The sequence below is a fragment of the Ranitomeya imitator genome, chromosome 9, assembly GCF_032444005.1.
Source record: "Ranitomeya imitator isolate aRanImi1 chromosome 9, aRanImi1.pri, whole genome shotgun sequence".
NCBI classification, from domain to species: domain Eukaryota; kingdom Metazoa; phylum Chordata; class Amphibia; order Anura; family Dendrobatidae; genus Ranitomeya; species Ranitomeya imitator.
The window spans coordinates 41,530,456-41,550,697 of NC_091290.1; the positions used below are offsets into that span (position 1 = coordinate 41,530,456).

The 20,242-nt window shown below is 47.3% G+C and overlaps 1 protein-coding gene across 1 annotated transcript in view; it reads right to left on the reverse strand.

Annotated features, from left to right (window-relative positions):
- BATF2 (basic leucine zipper ATF-like transcription factor 2) overlaps window positions 1–20,242 on the reverse strand; it is a 53,307-nt gene that overhangs the window by 28,530 nt on the left and 4,535 nt on the right. Inside the window, exon 2 of the mRNA XM_069738812.1 lies at window positions 17,485–17,592. Within this exon, the coding sequence (XP_069594913.1) occupies window positions 17,485–17,592 (108 nt within the window). The remainder of the gene's footprint in view (window positions 1–17,484; window positions 17,593–20,242) is intronic.

Below are 20,242 nucleotides of genomic sequence, written 5' to 3' on the forward strand. Positions count from 1 at the left end.
CCTGGGGAACACCTTGGAGTGGAACACACCATCTCTCTACACCCCATACCCAATTTATAGGCCTAATGCAGCGTAGTTTCCAACAACTACTAAACGAGAGCATGATGATCGAAGCATTGGCGAGGAAACCTGGGGAACACCTTGGAGTGTAACACACCATCTCTCTACACCCCATACCCAATTTATAGGCCTAATGCAGCGTAGTTTCCAACAACTACTAAAAGAGAGCATGATGATCGAAGCATTGGCGAGGAAACCTGGGGAACACCTTGGAGTGGAACACACCATCTCTCTACACCCCATACCCAATTTATAGGCCTAATGCAGCGTAGTTTCCAACAACTACTAAACGAGAGCATGATGATCGAAGCAATGGAGAGGAAACCTGGGGAACACCTTGGAGTGTAACACACCATCTCTCTACACCCCATACCCAATTTGTAGGCCTAATGCAGCGTAGTTTCCAACAACTACTAAACGAGAGCATGATGATCGAAGCATTGGCGAGGAAACCTGGGGAACACCTTGGAGTGGAACACACCATCTCTCTACACCCCATACCCAATTTGTAGGCCTAATGCAGCGTAGTTTCCAACAACTACTAAACGAGAGCCGGAAGATCGAAGCTCAGGAAAGGCAACCTGGAGAACACCTTGGAGTGGAACACACCATCTCTCTACACCCCATACCCAATTTGTAGGCCTAATGCAGCGTAGTTTCCAACAACTAGTAAACGAGAGCATGAAGATCGAAGCATTGGCGAGGAAACCTGGGGAACACCTTGGAGTGGAACACACCATCTCTCTACACCCCATACCCAATTTGTAGGCCTAATGCAGCGTAGTTTCCAACAACTACTAAACGAGAGCATGATGATCGAAGCATTGGCGAGGAAACCTGGGGAACACCTTGGAGTGGAACACACCATCTCTCTACACCCCATACCCAATTTGTAGGCCTAATGCAGCGTAGTTTCCAACAACTAGTAAATGAGAGCATGAAGATCGAAGCATTGGCGAGGAAACCTGGGGAACACCTTGGAGTGGAACACACCATCTCTCTACACCCCATACCCAATTTGTAGGCCTAATGCAGCGTAGTTTCCAACAACTACTAAACGAGAGCCGGAAGATCGAAGCTCAGGAAAGGCAACCTGGAGAACACCTTGGAGTGGAACACACCATCTCTCTACACCCCATACCCAATTTGTAGGCCTAATGCAGCGTAGTTTCCAACAACTACTAAACGAGAGCATGATGATCGAAGCATTGGCGAGGAAACCTGGGGAACACCTTGGAGTGGAACACACCATCTCTCTACACCCCATACCCAATTTGTAGGCCTAATGCAGTGTAGTTTCCAACAACTACTAAACGAGAGCCGGAAGATCGAAGCTCAGGAAAGGCAACCTGGAGAACACCTTGGAGTGGAACACATCATCTCTCTACACCCCATACCCAATTTGTAGGCCTAATGCAGCGTAGTTTCCAACAACTAGTAAACGAGAGCATGAAGATCGAAGCATTGACGAGGAAACCTGGGGAACACCTTGGAGTGGAACACACCATCTCTCTACACCCCATACCCAATTTGTAGGCCTAATGCAGCGTATTTTCCAGCAACTACTAAACGAGAGCCGGAAGATCGAAGCTCAGGAAAGGCAACCTGGGGAACACCTTGGAGTGGAACACACCATCTCTCTACACCCCATACCCAATTTGTAGGCCTAATGCAGCGTAGTTTCCAACAACTACTAAACGAGAGCCGGAAGATCGAAGCTCAGGAAAGGCAACCTGGAGAACACCTTGGAGTGGAACACACCATCTCTCTACACCTCATACCCAATTTGTAGGCCTAATGCAGCGTAGTTTCCAACAACTACTAAACGAGAGCCGGAAGATCGAAGCTCAGGAAAGGCAACCTGGGGAACACCTTGGAGTGGAACACACCATCTCTCTACACCCCATACCCAATTTGTAGGCCTAATGCAGCGTAGTTTCCAACAACTACTAAACGAGAGCATGATGATCGAAGCATTGGCGAGGAAACCTGGGGAACACCTTGGAGTGGAACACACCATCTCTCTACACCCCATACCCAATTTGTAGGCCTAATGCAGCGTAGTTTCCAACAACTACTAAACGAGAGCATGATGATCGAAGCATTGGCAAGGAAACCTGGGGAACACCTTGGAGTGGAACACACCATCTCTCTACACCCCATACCCAATTTGTAGGCCTAATGCAGTGTAGTTTCCAAGAACTACTAAACGAGAGCCGGAAGATCGAAGCTCAGGAAAGGCAACCTGGAGAACACCTTGGAGTGGAACACACCATCTCTCTACACCCCATACCCAATTTGTAGGCCTAATGCAGTGTAGTTTCCAAGAACTACTAAACGAGAGCCGGAAGATCGAAGCTCAGGAAAGGCAACCTGGGGAACACCTTGGAGTGGAACACACCATCTCTCTACACCCCATACCCAATTTGTAGGCCTAATGCAGTGTAGTTTCCAAGAACTACTAAACGAGAGCCGGAAGATCGAAGCTCAGGAAAGGCAACCTGGAGAACACCTTGGAGTGGAACACACCATCTCTCTACACCCCATACCCAATTTGTAGGCCTAATGCAGCGTAGTTTCCAACAACTACTAAACGAGAGCATGATGATCAAAGCATTGGCGAGGAAACCTGGGGAACACCTTGGAGTGGAACACACCATCTCTCTACACCCCATACCAAATTTGTAGGCCTAATGCAGCGTAGTTTCTAACAACTACTAAACGAGAGCATGATGATCGAAGCATTGGCGAGGAAACCTAGGGAACACCTTGGAGTGGAACACACCATCTCTCTACACCCCATACCCAATTTGTAGGCCTAATGCAGCGTAGTTTCCAACAACTACTAAACGAGAGCCGGAAGATCGAAGCTCAGGAAAGGCAACCTGGAGAACACCTTGGAGTGGAACACACCATCTCTCTACACTCCATACCCAATTTGTAGGCCTAATGCAGCGTAGTTTCCAACAACTACTAAACGAGAGCCGGAAGATCGAAGCTCAGGAAAGGCAACCTGGAGAACACCTTGGAGTGGAACACACCATCTCTCTACACCCCATACCCAATTTGTAGGCCTAATGCAGCGTAGTTTCCAACAACTACTAAACGAGAGCATGATGATCGAAGCATTGGCGAGGAAACCTGGGGAACACCTTGGAGTGGAACACACCATCTCTCTACACCCCATACCCAATTTGTAGGCCTAATGCAGCGTAGTTTCCAACAACTACTAAACGAGAGCATGATGATCGAAGCATTGGCGAGGAAACCTGGGGAACACCTTGGAGTGGAACACACCATCTCTCTACACCCCATACCCAATTTGTAGGCCTAATGCAGCGTAGTTTCCAACAACTAGTAAACGAGAGCATGAAGATCGAAGCATTGGCGAGGAAACCTGGGGAACACCTTGGAGTGGAACACACCATCTCTCTACACCCCATACCCAATTTGTAGGCCTAATGCAGCGTAGTTTCCAACAACTACTAAACGAGAGCCGGAAGATCGAAGCTCAGGAAAGGCAACCTGGAGAACACCTTGGAGCGGAACACACCATCTCTCTACACCCCATACCCAATTTGTAGGCCTAATGCAGCGTAGTTTCCAACAACTACTAAACGAGAGCATGATGATCGAAGCATTGGCGAGGAAACCTGGGGAACACCTTTGGAGTGGAACACACCATCTCTCTACACCCCATACCCAATTTGTAGGCCTAATGCAGCGTAGTTTCCAACAACTACTAAACGAGAGCCGGAAGATCGAAGCTCAGGAAAGGCAACCTGGAGAACACCTTGGAGCGGAACACACCATCTCTCTACACCCCATACCCAATTTGTAGGCCTAATGCAGCGTAGTTTCCAACAACTACTAAACGAGAGCATGATGATCGAAGCATTGGCGAGGAAACCTGGGGAACACCTTGGAGTGGAACACACCATCTCTCTACACCCCATACCCAATTTGTAGGCCTAATGCAGCGTAGTTTCCAACAACTAGTAAACGAGAGCATGAAGATCGAAGCATTGGCGAGGAAACCTGGGGAACACCTTGGAGTGGAACACACCATCTCTCTACACCCCATACCCAATTTGTAGGCCTAATGCAGCGTAGTTTCCAACAACTACTAAACGAGAGCCGGAAGATCGAAGCTCAGGAAAGGCAACCTGGGGAACACCTTGGAGTGGAACACACCATCTCTCTACACCCCATACCCAATTTGTAGGCCTAATGCAGCGTAGTTTCCAACAACTACTAAACGAGAGCCGGAAGATCGAAGCTCAGGAAAGGCAACCTGGAGAACACCTTGGAGTGGAACACACCATCTCTCTACACCCCATACCCAATTTGTAGGCCTAATGCAGCGTAGTTTCCAACAACTACTAAACGAGAGCCGGAAGATCGAAGCTCAGGAAAGGCAACCTGGAGAACACCTTGGAGTGGAACACACCATCTCTCTACACCCCATACCCAATTTGTAGGCCTAATGCAGCGTAGTTTCCAACAACTACTAAACGAGAGCATGATGATCGAAGCATTGGCGAGGAAACCTGGGGAACACCTTGGAGTGGAACACACCATCTCTCTACACCCCATACCCAATTTGTAGGCCTAATGCAGCGTAGTTTCCAACAACTACTAAACGAGAGCCGGAAGATCGAAGCTCAGGAAAGGCAACCTGGAGAACACCTTGGAGTGGAACACACCATCTCTCTACACCCCATACCCAATTTGTAGGCCTAATGCAGCGTAGTTTCCAACAACTACTAAACGAGAGCCGGAAGATCGAAGCTCAGGAAAGGCAACCTGGAGAACACCTTGGAGTGGAACACACCATCTCTCTACACCCCATACCCAATTTGTAGGCCTAATGCAGCGTAGTTTCCAACAACTAGTAAACGAGAGCATGAAGATCGAAGCATTGGCGAGGAAACCTGGGGAACACCTTGGAGTGGAACACACCATCTCTCTACACCCCATACCCAATTTGTAGGCCTAATGCAGCGTAGTTTCCAACAACTACTAAACGAGAGCCGGAAGATCGAAGCTCAGGAAAGGCAACCTGGGGAACACCTTGGAGTGGAACACACCATCTCTCTACACCCCATACCCAATTTGTAGGCCTAATGCAGCGTAGTTTCCAACAACTACTAAACGAGAGCCGGAAGATCGAAGCTCAGGAAAGGCAACCTAGAGAACACCTTGGAGTGGAACACACCATCTCTCTACACCCCATACCCAATTTGTAGGCCTAATGCAGCGTAGTTTCCAACAACTACTAAACGAGAGCCGGAAGATCGAAGCTCAGGAAAGGCAACCTGGAGAACACCTTGGAGTGGAACACACCATCTCTCTACACCCCATACCCAATTTGTAGGCCTAATGCAGCGTAGTTTCCAACAACTACTAAACGAGAGCATGATGATCGAAGCATTGGCGAGGAAACCTGGGGAACACCTTGGAGTGGAACACACCATCTCTCTACACCCCATACCCAATTTGTAGGCCTAATGCAGCGTAGTTTCCAACAACTACTAAACGAGAGCCGGAAGATCGAAGCTCAGGAAAGGCAACCTGGAGAACACCTTGGAGTGGAACACACCATCTCTCTACACCCCATACCCAATTTGTAGGCCTAATGCAGCGTAGTTTCCAACAACTACTAAACGAGAGCCGGAAGATCGAAGCTCAGGAAAGGCAACCTGGAGAACACCTTGGAGTGGAACACACCATCTCTCTACACCCCATACCCAATTTGTAGGCCTAATGCAGCGTATTTTCCAACAACTACTAAACGAGAGCATGAAGATCGAAGCTCAGGAAAGGCAACCTGGAGAACACCTTGGAGTGGAACACACCATCTCTCTACACCCCATACCCAATTTGTAGGCCTAATGCAGCGTAGTTTCCAACAACTACTAAACGAGAGCCGGAAGATCGAAGCTCAGGAAAGGCAACCTGGGGAACACCTTGGAGTGTAACAAACCCTCTCTCTACACCACGGAAGGGCTGATTCTTAGGAAGGAAGGCTGTCGGAAAGAAGCAGGGCGCGTCCGAGGGTGATTATATTCTTATTAGGTATATACTCACCCTCGGACGCGCCCTGCTTCTTTATTTGTAATGAATGTTTATTTGCAATGTGGTTTTGACTTACTCTATTTTTTTGGTAAATAATGATTTTATTATTTTCATTGTTTTGCATCTTCTTGGCAATAATATAAAGAAGACGCGACAGGACAACACTCAGTGGATGCCATATCTGTGTTTTAAATTGAAAAAAACTTTCAGTTAACTACTTGCAGGAGAAAGTTATTGTAGCTGGTGGCCATTTTTAGTACTGTACCAGATTTTTGTTGTATGTGTTTGTTTTTAATGTTAAAATGTCTGCATTTGATATCTCTCCAGTATTTTCTTTTTTTATAAGCAAAATACTTATTTTTATATTTTCTGATGTTGGTTCCAGGGGTACACGGGCAGCAGTGGTGTGGTCAGTGGAGGCCTAGTGGAAGGAGTGACCGCAGACAGGCATCGAAGGCCTAAAATAATAACACATGGCTGTAGGCAATTTTAAATTGGTTCCAGGGGTACACGGGCAGCAGTGGTGTGGTCAGTGGAGGCCTAGTGGAAGGAGTGACCGCAGACAGGCATCGAAGGCCTAAAGTAAAAAAATTGGGCTGGCTGTAGGCAATTTTAAATTGGTTCCAGGGGTACACGGGCAGCAGTGGTGTGGTCAGTGGAGGCCTAGTGGAAGGAGTGACCGCAGACAGGCATCAAAGGCCTAAAATAATAACACATGGCTGTAGGCAATTTTAAATTGGTTCCAGGGGTACACGGGCAGCAGTGGTGTGGTCAGTGGAGGCCTAGTGGAAGGAGTGACCGCAAACAGGCATCGAAGGCCTAAAGTAAAAAAATTGGGCTGGCTGTAGGCAATTTTAAATTGGTTCCAGGGGTACACGGGCAGCAGTGGTGTGGTCAGTGGAGGCCTAGTGGAAGGAGTGACCGCAGACAGGCATCGAAGGCCTAAAATAATAACACATGGCTGTAGGCAATTTTAAATTGGTTCCAGGGGTACACGGGCAGCAGTGGTGTGGTCAGTGGAGGCCTAGTGGAAGGAGTGACCGCAGACAGGCATCGAAGGCCTAAAGTAAAAAAAATTGGGCTGGCTGTAGGCAATTTTAAATTGGTTCCAGGGGTACACGGGCAGCAGTGGCCTGGTCAGTGTAGTAGTAGTAGAAAGAACGGACCGCAGACAGGCATCGAAGGCCTAAAATAAAAAAATTGGGCTGGCTGTAGGCAATTTTAAATTGGTTCCAGGGGTACACGGGCAGCAGTGGTGTGGTCAGTGGAGGCATATTGTAAGGAGTGACCGCAGACAGGCATCGAAGGCCTAAAATAATAACACATGGCTGTAGGCAATTTTAAATTGGTTCCAGGGGTACACGGGCAGCAGTGGTGTGGTCAGTGGAGGCCTAGTGGAAGGAGTGACCACAGACAGGCATCGAAGGCCTAAAATAATAACACATGGCTGTAGGCAATTTTAAATTGGTTCCAGGGGTACACGGGCAGCAGTGGTGTGGTCAGTGGAGGCCTAGTGGAAGGAGTGACCGCAGACAGGCATTGAAGGCCTAAAGTAAAAAAATTGGGCTGGCTGTAGGCAATTTTAAATTGGTTCCAGGGGTACACGGGCAGCAGTGGTGTGGTCAGTGGAGGCATATTGTAAGGAGTGACCGCAGACAGGCATCGAAGGCCTAAAATAATAACACATGGCTGTAGGCAATTTTAAATTGGTTCCAGGGGTACACGGGCAGCAGTGGTGTGGTCAGTGGAGGCCTAGTGGAAGGAGTGACCACAGACAGGCATCGAAGGCCTAAAATAATAACACATGGCTGTAGGCAATTTTAAATTGGTTCCAGGGGTACACGGGCAGCAGTGGTGTGGTCAGTGGAGGCCTAGTGGAAGGAGTGACCGCAGACAGGCATCGAAGGCCTAAAGTAAAAAAATTGGGCTGGCTGTAGGCAATTTTAAATTGGTTCCAGGGGTACACGGGCAGCAGTGGTGTGGTCAGTGGAGGCATATTGTAAGGAGTGACCGCAGACAGGCATCGAAGGCCTAAAATAATAACACATGGCTGTAGGCAATTTTAAATTGGTTCCAGGGGTACACGGGCAGCAGTGGTGTGGTCAGTGGAGGCTTAGTGGAAGGAGTGACCACAGACAGGCATCGTAGGCCTAAAATAATAACACATGGCTGTATGCAATTTTAAATTGGTTCCAGGGGTACACGGGCAGCAGTGGTGTGGTCAGTGGAGGCATATTGTAAGGAGTGACCGCAGACAGGCATCGAAGGCCTAAAATAATAACACATGGCTGTAGGCAATTTTAAAGTGGTTCCAGGGGTACACGGGCAGCAGTGGTGTGGTCAGTGGAGGCCTAGTGGAAGGAGTGACCACAGACAGGCATCGAAGGCCTAAAATAATAACACATGGCTGTAGGCAATTTTAAATTGGTTCCAGGGGTACACGGGCAGCAGTGGCCTGGTCAGTGTAGTAGTAGTAGAAAGAACGGACCGCAGACAGGCATCGAAGGCCTAAAATAAAAAAATTGGGCTGGCTGTAGGCAATTTTAAATTGGTTCCAGGGGTACACGGGCAGCAGTGGTGTGGTCAGTGGAGGCATATTGTAAGGAGTGACCGCAGACAGGCATCGAAGGCCTAAAATAATAACACATGGCTGTAGGCAATTTTAAATTGGTTCCAGGGGTACACGGGCAGCAGTGGTGTGGTCAGTGGAGGCCTAGTGGAAGGAGTGACCACAGACAGGCATCGAAGGCCTAAAATAATAACACATGGCTGTAGGCAATTTTAAATTGGTTCCAGGGGTACACGGGCAGCAGTGGTGTGGTCAGTGGAGGCCTAGTGGAAGGAGTGACCGCAGACAGGCATCGAAGGCCTAAAGTAAAAAAATTGGGCTGGCTGTAGGCAATTTTAAATTGGTTCCAGGGGTACACGGGCAGCAGTGGTGTGGTCAGTGGAGGCATATTGTAAGGAGTGACCGCAGACAGGCATCGAAGGCCTAAAATAATAACACATGGCTGTAGGCAATTTTAAAGTGGTTCCAGGGGTACACGGGTAGCAGTGGTGTGGTCAGTGGAGGCATAGTGGAAGGAGTGACCGCAGACAGGCTTCGAAGGCCTAACATAACAAAAATGTCAATACAATGGTATTGTCAGTGGCAGGCATTGAAGGATGTCAGCGCATAGACTAAACATTGGTGGAGCTGTGAGATAATTTTGCAAGTGGTAGAGCACTGTTTGAGCTGGGGGGGGGGGAACTGTCTTGTGGCCGGCGGTACAGGCCCAGGGCCCCTCATATTACAACGGTGTGTCTGACGTTGGGTGCGCACCACCACCGCCAGAGACATTTTATTGTACTAGGAGGGACCCAGTGGCAGTGCCGTCGACCAAAAGCGGGCACACCCACCTCTTCAGACAAACAGCACTCTCACGGGTGCTGTCGCCAAGTGTCGATACCACGGCCCCGTGTGGGGAGTTTGGCCATTTAGTGAGGTGTAAACATGTCGTATGCTGGACAATCAGGTGCAGAAAATTACGAGATTGGAAAAGGCATTCAGAATAGTCCACAGGCAAGACCTTTTCATAGGAAAGCTAGGTGTCAGCCGGGCAAGGTGGGGCAAAAGATTTCGAAATCCAGTTGTGGTTAATTTTAATGAAGGTTAGATCATCTACATTTTGGGTAGCCAGACGAGTCCTTTTTTCTGTTAGTATTGAACCTGCAGCACTGAATACTCTTTCTGATAGGACACTAGCTGCCGGGCAAGCAAGCTCCTGCAATGCATATTCTGCCAATTCTGGCCAGGTGTCTAATTTTGATGCCCAGTAATCAAATGGGAATGACGGTTGAGGGAGAACATCGATAAGGGATGAAAAATAGTTTGTAACCATACTGGACAAATGTTGTCTCCTGTCACTTTGAATTGATGCTGCAGTACCTGTCCTGTCTGCGGTCATAGCAAAATCACTCCACAACCTGGTCAGAAAACCCCTCTGGCCAACGCCACTTCTGATTTCTGCCCCTCTAACTCCTCTGGTCTGCTGGCCCCTGCAGCTCGTGTGAGAACGATCACGGGCGCTGTGTGCAGGGAATGCCAGAAGCAAACGGTCAACAAGAGTTGATTGTTTGGTTGCTAATATTAGTTCCAAGTTCTCATGTGGCATTATATTTTGCAATTTGCCTTTATAGCGAGGATCAAGGAGGCAGGCCAACCAGTAATCGTCATCGTTCATCATTTTAGTTATGCGTGTGTCCCTTTTGAGGATACGTAAGGCATAATCCGCCATGTGGGCCAAAGTTCCAGTTCTCAAATCTGCGGTTGTGCTTGGTTGAGGGGCAGTTTCAGGCAAATCCACGTCACTTGTGTCCCTCCAAAAACCAGAACCCGGCCTTGCCGCGCCACCAATTTCCAGTGGCCCCGGAAAAGCTTCCTCATTAAAAATATAATCATCCCCATCATCCTCCTCGTCCTCCTCCTCCTCTTCGCCCGCTAACTCGTCCTGTACACTGCCCTGGCCAGACAATGGCTGACTGTCATCAAGGCTTTCCTCTTCCTCAGCTGCAGACGCCTGACCCTTTATGTGCGTCAAACTTTGCATCAGCAGACGCATTAGGGGGATGCTCATGCTTATTATGGCGTTGTCTGCACTAACCAGCCGTGTGCATTCCTCAAAACACTGAAGGACTTGACACATGTCTTGAATCTTCGACCACTGCACACCTGACAACTCCATGTCTGCCATCCTACTGCCTGCCCGTGTATGTGTATCCTCCCACAAAAACATAACAGCCCGCCTCTGTTCACACAGTCTCTGAAGCATGTGCAGTGTTGAGTTCCACCTTGTTGCAACGTCTATGATTAGGCGATGCTGGGGAAGGTTCAAAGAATGCTGATAGGTCTGCATACGGCTGGAGTGTACGGGCGAACGGCGGATATGTGAGCAAAGTCCACGCACTTTGAGGAGCAGGTCGGATAACCCCGGATAACTTTTCAGGAAGCACTGCACCACCAGGTTTAAGGTGTGAGCCAGGCAAGGAATGTGTTTCAGTTGGGAAAGGGAGATGGCAGCCATGAAATTCCTTCCGTTATCACTCACTACCTTGCCTGCCTCAAGATCTACAGTGCCCAGCCACGACTGCGTTTCTTTCTGCAAGAACTCGGACAGAACTTCCGCGGTGTGTCTGTTGTCGCCCAAACACTTCATAGCCAATACAGCCTGCTGAAGTTTGCCAGTAGCTGCCCCATAATGGGAGACCTGGTGTGCAACAGTGGCAGCTGCGGATGGAGTGGTTGTGCGACTGCGGTCTGTGGACGAGCTCTCGCTTCTGCAGGAGGACGAAGAGGAGGAGGAGGGGGTGCGAACGGCTACAGCCAACTGTTTCCTAGACCGTGGGCTAGGCAGAACTGTCCCAAACTTGCTGTCCCCTGTGGACCCTGCATCCACCACATTTACCCAGTGTGCCGTGATGGACACGTAACGTCCCTGGCCATGCCTACTGGTCCATGCATCTGTTGTCAGGTGCACCTTTGTGCTCACAGATTGCCTGAGTGCATGGACGATGCGCTCTTTAACATGCTGGTGGAGGGCTGGGATGGCTTTTCTGGAAAAAAAGTGTCGACTGGGTAGCTCGTAGCGTGGTACAGCGTAGTCCATAAGGGCTTTGAAAGCTTCGCTTTCAACTAACCTGTAGGGCATCATCTCTAACGAGATTAGTCTAGCTATGTGTGCGTTCAAACCCTGTGTACTCGGATGCGAGGCTAAGTACTTCCTTTTTCTAACCATAGTCTCATGTAGGGTGAGCTGGACTGGAGAGCTGGAGATCGTGGAACTAGCGGGGGTGGCGGTGGACATGGCAGACTGAGAGACGGTGGGAGATGGTATTGTTGCCGCCGGTGCCCTACATGCAGTGTTTCCTACTACGAAACTGGTGATTCCCTGACCCTGACTGCTTTGGCCTGGCAAAGAAACCTGCACAGATACTGCAGGTGGTGCGGAAAATGGTGGCCCTACACTGCCGGAAGGGATGTTGCGTTGCTGACTAGCTTCATTGGCCGAGGGTGCTACAACCTTAAGGGACGTTTGGTAGTTAGTCCAGGCTTGCAAATGCATGGTGGTTAAATGTCTATGCATGCAACTTGTATTGAGACTTTTCAGATTCTGTCCTCTGCTTAAGGTAGTTGAACATTTTTGACAGATGACTTTGCGCTGATCAATTGGATGTTGTTTAAAAAAATGCCAGACTGCACTCTTTCTAGCATCGGATACCTTTTCAGGCATTGCAGACTGAGCTTTAACCGGATGGCCACGCTGTCCTCCAACAGGTTTTGGCTTTGCCACGCGTTTTGGGCAAGATACGGGCCCGGCAGATGGAACCTGTTGCGATGTTGATGCCTGCTGCGGCCCCTCCTCCTCCGCTTCAGAACTGCTGCCGCCTGCACCCTGTTCCCCCAATGGCTGCCAATCGGGGTCAAGAACTGGGTCATCTATTACCTCTTCTTGTAGCTCGTGTGCAACTTCGTCTGTGTCACCGTGTCGGTCGGTGGTATAGCGTTCGTGATGGGGCAACATAGTCTCATCAGGGTCTGATTCTTGATCATTACCCTGCGAGGGCAATGTTGTGGTCTGAGTCAAAGGACCAGCATAGTAGTCTGGCTGTGGCTGTGCATCAGTGCACTCCATGTCAGATTCAACTTGTAATGGGCATGGACTGTTAACTGCTTCACTTTCTAAGCCAGGGATGGTATGTGTAAAGAGCTCCATGGAGTAACCCGTTGTGTCGCCTGCTGCATTCTTCTGTGTTGTTGTTTTTGCTGAAGAGGACAAGGAAGCGACTTGTCCCTGACCGTGAACATCCACTAACGACGCGCTGCTTTGACATTTACCAGTTTCACGAGAGGAGGCAAAAGAGCTAGAGGCTGAGTCAGCAAGATAAGCCAAAACTTGCTCTTGCTGCTCCGGCTTTAAAAGCGGTTTTCCTACTCCCAGAAAAGGGAGCGTTCGAGGCCTTGTGTAGCCAGACGACGAACCTGGCTCCACAGCTCCAGACTTAGGTGCAATATTTTTTTTCCCACGACCAGCTGATGATCCACCACTACCACTACCCTCATTACCAGCTGACAATGAACGCCCCCGGCCACGACCTCTTCCACCAGACTTCCTCATTGTTTTAAAAACGTAAACAAACTAACGGTATTTGTTGCTGTCACACAAATTACACGGTGAGCTATAACTTCAGTATGATTTAGCTACCCCTTTACAGGTGAGTGAGACCACAACGAAAATCAGGCACAATGTTACACACTCTGTTGTTGGTGGCAACAAATGAGAGAGATGCCACACACGCAGGACTGTCACTGAAGCACAAATGTAAATATTAATCTCCCACTGATTTGATTTTTTTTTTTTTTCAGGGAGACTTTAGGAAAAAAAAATAATAGAATAAAATGATTTTTTTCAGGAAGAATTTAGAAACCAAATAAAATAAAATGATTTTTTCAGGGAGAATTTAGAAAACAAATAAAACAAAAAAAGGCTTTCTATGGCCCACTGAGTGAGAGATGACGCACACAGGAGTCAGGAGTGGCACACAAGCCCAGAGGCCAATATTTATCTCCCACTGATTGATGTAGTGATTTTTTCAGGTAGATTTTGGAACCCAAATCAAGCTAAAAAAAATAATAGGCTTTCTATGGCCCACAATTGGAGAGAGAGAGAGAGAGATGGCACACCCAGGAGTCAAGACTGGCACACAAGCAGAAAGAGCAATATTAATCTCCCACTGATTTGCTTTTTTTTTTTTTTTTTCAGGGAGACTTTAGGAAAAAAAAAAATAGAATAAAATGATTTTTTCAGGAAGAATTTAGAAACCAAATAAAATAAAATGATTTTTTCAGGGAGAATTTAGAAAACAAATAAAACAAAAAAAGGCTTTCTATGGCCCACTGAGTGAGAGATGACGCACACAGGAGTCAGGAGTGGCACACAAGCCCAGAGGCCAATATTTATCTCCCACTGATTGATGTAGTGATTTTTTCAGGTAGATTTTGGAACCCAAATCAAGCTAAAAAAATAATAGGCTTTCTATGGCCCACAATTGGAGAGAGAGAGAGAGATGGCACACCCAGGAGTCAAGACTGGCACACAAGCAGAAAGGGCAATATTAATCTCCCACTGATTTGCTTTTTTTTTTTTTTTTCAGGGAGACTTTAGGAAAAAAAAATAATAGAATAAAATGATTTTTTCAGGAAGAATTTAGAAACCAAATAAAATAAAATGATTTTTTCAGGGAGAATTTAGAAAACAAATAAAACAAAAAAAGGCTTTCTATGGCCCACTGAGTGAGAGATGACGCACACAGGAGTCAGGAGTGGCACACAAGCCCAGAGGCCAATATTTATCTCCCACTTTTTTTTTTTTGTTCCAGGGAAAATTTATAAACCCAATAAAAAAAATAATAAATAGGCTTTCTATGGCCCACTATCTGAGAGAGAGAGAGAGAGAGAGAGATGGCACGCTTAGGACTGGCACACAAGCCCAAAGACCAATATTAATCTCCCTTTTTTTTTTCAGGGAGAATTTATAAAACCAAAAAAAAATAAATAAATAGGCTTTCTATGGCCCACTATTTGTGAGAGAGATGGCACGCTCAGGACTAGCACACAAGCCCAGAGGCCAATATTAATCTCCCACTTTTTTTTTTTTTTTTCCAGGGAAAATTTATAAACCCAATAAAAAAAATAATAAATAGGCTTTCTATGGCCCACTATCTGAGAGAGAGATGGCACGCTTAGGACTGGCACACAAGCCCAAAGGCCAATATTAATCTCCCACTGATTGATTTATTGATTTTCTCAGGTAGAATTTAGAACCCAAATAAAGCAAAAAAAAAAAAAAAAAGGGCTTTCTATGGCCCACTGAGTGAGTGATGATGCACACAGGAGTCAGGAGTGGCACACAAGCCCTGAGGCCAATATTTTTCTCCCACTGATTGATGTAGTGATTTTTTCAGGTACATTTTAGAACCCAAATCAAGCAAAAAAATAAATAGGCTTTCTATGGCCCACTATTTGTGAGAGAGATGGCACGCTCAGGAGTGGCACACAAGCCCTGAGGCCAATATTTTTCTCCCACTGATTGATGTAGTGATTTTTTCAGGTAGATTTTATAACCCAAATCAAGCAAAAAAATAAATAGGCTTTCTATGGCCCACTGAGTGAGAGATGACACAGACAGGGATGGCACTCTAGCAGAAATGTCAATCTTAATCTCCCACAAAAAAAAAAAAAAAACAGGGAGTGTCCTTCAATTACTATCTCCCTGCAGTAATCTCAGCCAGGTATGGCAGGCAGCAATAAGGAGTGGACTGATGCACAAATTAAATAAAAAGTGTGTACAAACAAAAAAGATAGCTGTGCAGAAAGGAAGGAACAAGAGGATTTATGCTTTGAAAAAAGCAGTTGGTTTGCACAGCGGCGTACACACAGCAATGCAGCTATCAGGGAGCCTTCTAGGGCAGCCCAATGAGCTACAGCGCTGAGGGGGAAAAAAAAAAAAAATGTAGCTTCCACTGTCCCTGCACACCGAAGGTGGTGTTGGGCAGTGGAAATCGCTACAGCACAAGCGGTTTGGTGGTTAATGGACCCTGCCTAACGCTATCCCTGCTTCTGACGAAGCGGCAGCAACCTCTCCCTAAGCTCAGATCAGCAGCAGTAACATGGCGGGAACGCCCCTTTATAGCCCCTGTGACGCCGCAGTAAGCAAGCCAATCACTGCAATGCCCTTCTCTAAGATGGTGGGGACCAGGACCTATGTCATCACGCTGCCCACACTCTGCGTTTACCTTCATTGGCTGAGAAATGGCGCTTTTCGCGTCATTGAAACGCGACTTTGGCGCGAAAGTCGCGTACCGCATGGCCGACCCCGACAGGGGTCGGATCGGGTTTCATGAAACCCGACTTTGCCAAAAGTCGGCGACTTTTGAAAATGAACGACCCGTTTCGCTCAACCCTAATCATTTCATCTTGCTTAAGGCTATGTGCACACGTCAGGTTTTTTTCCTGACAAAATCCGGAGAAATCTGCCAGAAAATCGCGTTTTTTTCCGCGCGTTTTTCTCGCGTTTTTCTCGCGTTTTTCTCGCGTTTTTTGCGCGGATTTTTTGCGGATTTTTTGCGTTTTTTTTTTTTTTTTTCCTGAATGCATGAAATCCGCAGAAAATCCGCAAAAAGAATGAGCATGGCCATTCTTTTTGCGGATTGCGTTTTTTTTGCGGAAAAAAACGCATACATCTGCACAAAAAATGCGGAATGCATTCTAAATGATAGGATGCATAATTTGAGCATTTTTTATGCGGATTTATAGCGTTTTTATCGGGAAAATCCGCAAAAAAAACGCGAAAAATCCGGACGTGTGCACATACCCTAAGTCTTCACAATAACAGTAATTTTTACCACGTGTGCCCAAATGGATGTACCATTTCTGGGGTGGCTCAGGGCTTGGGTTATTAGTCTGGAATGGCCCCTTCCGAGCCTATTTATATCAGCCCACTGTGGTCTGCTTAGCTTCTGCTGGTTATTAAAAGTAGGGGGGACCCCACGTCATGTTGTAGGGGGGTTCTCCCCTTTTTAATAACCAGTAAAGGCTCAGTAGACAGCTATGAGCTGATAGTAATAGGGTGCGAAGATGCATGGATGTTGGCCCCGTCCCATACTATTAAGAGCAGTTCACAGCTGTCTGCTTTCTCTTAGCTGGTTATTAAAAATAAGGGGAGCCCTACGTCATTTATTTCTTTAATTTATTAACTAAAAACAAGTCCAGAAAACGACACAATGCACTGATTACATATATCACTTACATCTGTCAGTCTATTCGATTTATCTACTATCATTCTATATCGCTATGCAAGTCTGGTCCTGATAGGAGATTGTTATTTTAGCTAATTTTTCTCATTATGATTATTCTCATAGATTAAGTTGCAGCTTGCGAGCAGCAGAGCCGTCACTCCTTTTGGTATCTGATGAACTATGTGTTACTCTGTAATGTCTTTATTGTCTGTACAATAGAGGACTTAAAAAAAGGAATCATCTCCTTGTCCCCTATTAAAAATAAGACATGAAAAAAAAAACAGATTTGGTAATGCCATGTTCAAAATAATGGCTGGTTTATTGAAATAATAGATTATTTAGCACGTACGGTAATTGTGAGCACAAAAAAATCTAAAAGCCAAAACTGCAATGATCAAAGCATCTTATGTACCCCAACATATTATCAATAAAAAGTGCCAGCTAGCTAAGGGAATGCACACTTGGGACAATGTTCTTAGGCTATAGCAAGTGTTCTTGGTCCAATATCTATACCTGGTGAAGAGTGTCGGCTCGCTCCGTCTGCTTTTGCCGGCTCTTGCAGGCAGCTGCTCGGTTTCTCAACCTATTTTTCAGTTTTCCAGGTTCTGTTTTTTCCTCCTGCTGTAAAACAGATCATTAAAAATATATAATTTTGTCTACATTTATGTTCTTTTTCCTGTCATCACACCCTAATGTAAGTATTCAGATACACTCTAGAGTCTTCCATACACAGAAGCAGAACAGACCTAACCATTAGTGATGAGTGAACGTGCTGGGATAAGGTGTTATCTGAGCATGCTCGGGTGCTAGCCAAGTGTCTTTGGCGTTCTCGAATAATATGTTCGAGTGCATGTCTCGTTGATGTTAAACAGCCACAACACATGTAGGGATTTCCTGTTTGTTAGGTAATCCCTGCATGTGTTGTGGTTGTCTAACAGCCGCGAGCACACCGAAGACACTCAGTTAGCACCCGAGCATGCTCAGAAAACACCTTATCCCAGCATGTTCACTCATCACTACTAATCATCTATATATATATAATCGTCTAAGGGGCACTTCCATCTGTTTGTCTGTCTGTCTGTCACGGAAATCCCAAGTCGCTGATTGGTCGCAGCCAGCGACGGGCACAGTGCGGCCGCAAAATGGCTGCTCCCTACTCCCTTGCAGTCAGTGCCCCCTACATACTCCCCTCTCAGTCAGCGCCTGCCGCCTACATAGCATTTTAGCAGTCCGTTAAACCGACTGCGTTACACCGCGGCATAACGTAACCTCAGAGGAAATTATCTTGGGGAGCAGTGAAAATGTTGATAGAATTTTAGAGCTAAATGTTATCACTATATTCTTTAAAAAGCATTTAGCTTTAGTCGCTTTTTTTTATTTTCATAAGAGATAATTCAAGAGAAAGTATGACAGTATTTGTTACGGATTTCCCCTCACCCCTCCCGAGTCTGGAAATACTTGGAGCGCCATTCCAGCAGGGGGCAGCACTTTAAATGCAAGGCCCCTATCGCCATTTTTATACTCACCTTCCATTGGCTTCACCTCCAGTCCCGCACCATCTTGTTCCCGTTACTTCTGAATGTCCAGAAGTCAGAACTTACGTCATAAGAGCTCAATGAAAGTCAAGTCTGAGAGACAGAGCGAGGTACTGAAAAGTGACCCCCGACGCCCTCCATGAAACACTGGAGCTGCCGGCAGGTCACTTTTCACTAGAGACCGACGCTGGAAAAGGATGAAAGCGGCGGCAGGTGAGTATGAAACAGGGGGGAGGGGAGTTACACTAAAAGCACCATTCCAGCGATGCAATAAAAACCCCGCCGGAGTGGTGCTTTAATATGTGGCCATAAACTACTGTTTCGGCACTCGGCAGGGTTCAAAAGGGAAGGAGAAAGTGAAGTCAGGCTCTTGTGTGGATAAAAAGTGCAGCAACTTTAATTTTTCATGGGCTAAAATCCATAAAATGGTGTTTGGAGCGCGGTACGTGCCGCTAGTCACCATCTGGAGAAGACATTTCTTCCAATAAGTACCTAAAGCTAATAGCATGTTCACCATGGGTGATAAGAGTAGTGTGGCTGTACGTTGTTGCTTTGGAGGGCGCTGGGTTTCAGGGAGCACAGGAGGCCATGCGACTTTTTCAGCAATGTTTTTTAGGAATGTTTCCTTTCCAGAGCTCCTGAGATACCTACAGCAGGCATGCATGGCCTCCGACCAGAGCACAGACGCTGAAGGTCGGCCATGTCTAAAGGTACCGTCACATAAAAGCGACGCTGCAGCGATACCAACAACGATCCGGATCGCTGCAGCGTCGCTGCTTGGTCGCTGGAGAGCTGTCACACAGACCGCTCTCCAGCGACCAACGATCCCGAGGTCCCCGGGTAACCAGGGTAAACATCGGGTTACTAAGCGCAGGGTCGCGCTTAGTAACCCGATGTTTACCCTGGTTACCATCGTTAAAGTAAAAAAAAGAACCACTTCATACTTACCTACCGCTGTCTGTCCTCGGCGCTGTGCTTCTCTGCTCTGGCTGTGAGCGCAGCGGCCGGAAAGCAGAGCGGTGACATCACCGCTCTGCTTTCCGGCTGCCCGGCGCTCACAGCCAGAGCAGAGAAGCACAGCGCCGAGGACAGACAGCGGTAGGTAAGTATGTAGTGGTTGTTTTTTTTACTTTAACGATGGTAACCAGGGTAAACATCGGGTTACTAAGCGCGACCCTGCGCTTAGTAACCCGATGTTTACCCTGGTTACCAGCGAAGACATCGCTGAATCGGCGTCACACACGCCGATTCAGCGATGTCAGCGGGAGAGCCAGCAACGAAATAAAGTCCTGGCCTTTCTGCCCCGACCAGCGATATCACAGCAGGGGCCTGATCGCTGCTGCCTGTCACACTGGACGATATCGCTAGCCAGGACGCTGCAACGTCACGGATCGCTAGCGATATCGTCCAGTGTGACGGGGCCTTTACACTTTCTTTCTAAGGCCATGTTCACACTATGCGGTTTTTACTGCGGAACCGCGGCGATTTTGCCGCTGCGGGTCCGCAGCTGTTTTCCATGCAGGGTACAGTACAATGTTACCCTATGGAAAACAGAAACCGCAGTGCACATGATGCGGAAAAACCCGAAAAAACCCGCGCTGAATTGCTGCGGAAAAAAAGAAGGACCATGTCACTTCTTTGTGCAGAATCGCAGCGATTCTGCACCCATAGAAATGCATTGATCCGCTTACTTCCCGCATGGGGCTGTGCCCACCATGCGGGAAGTAAGCGGATAA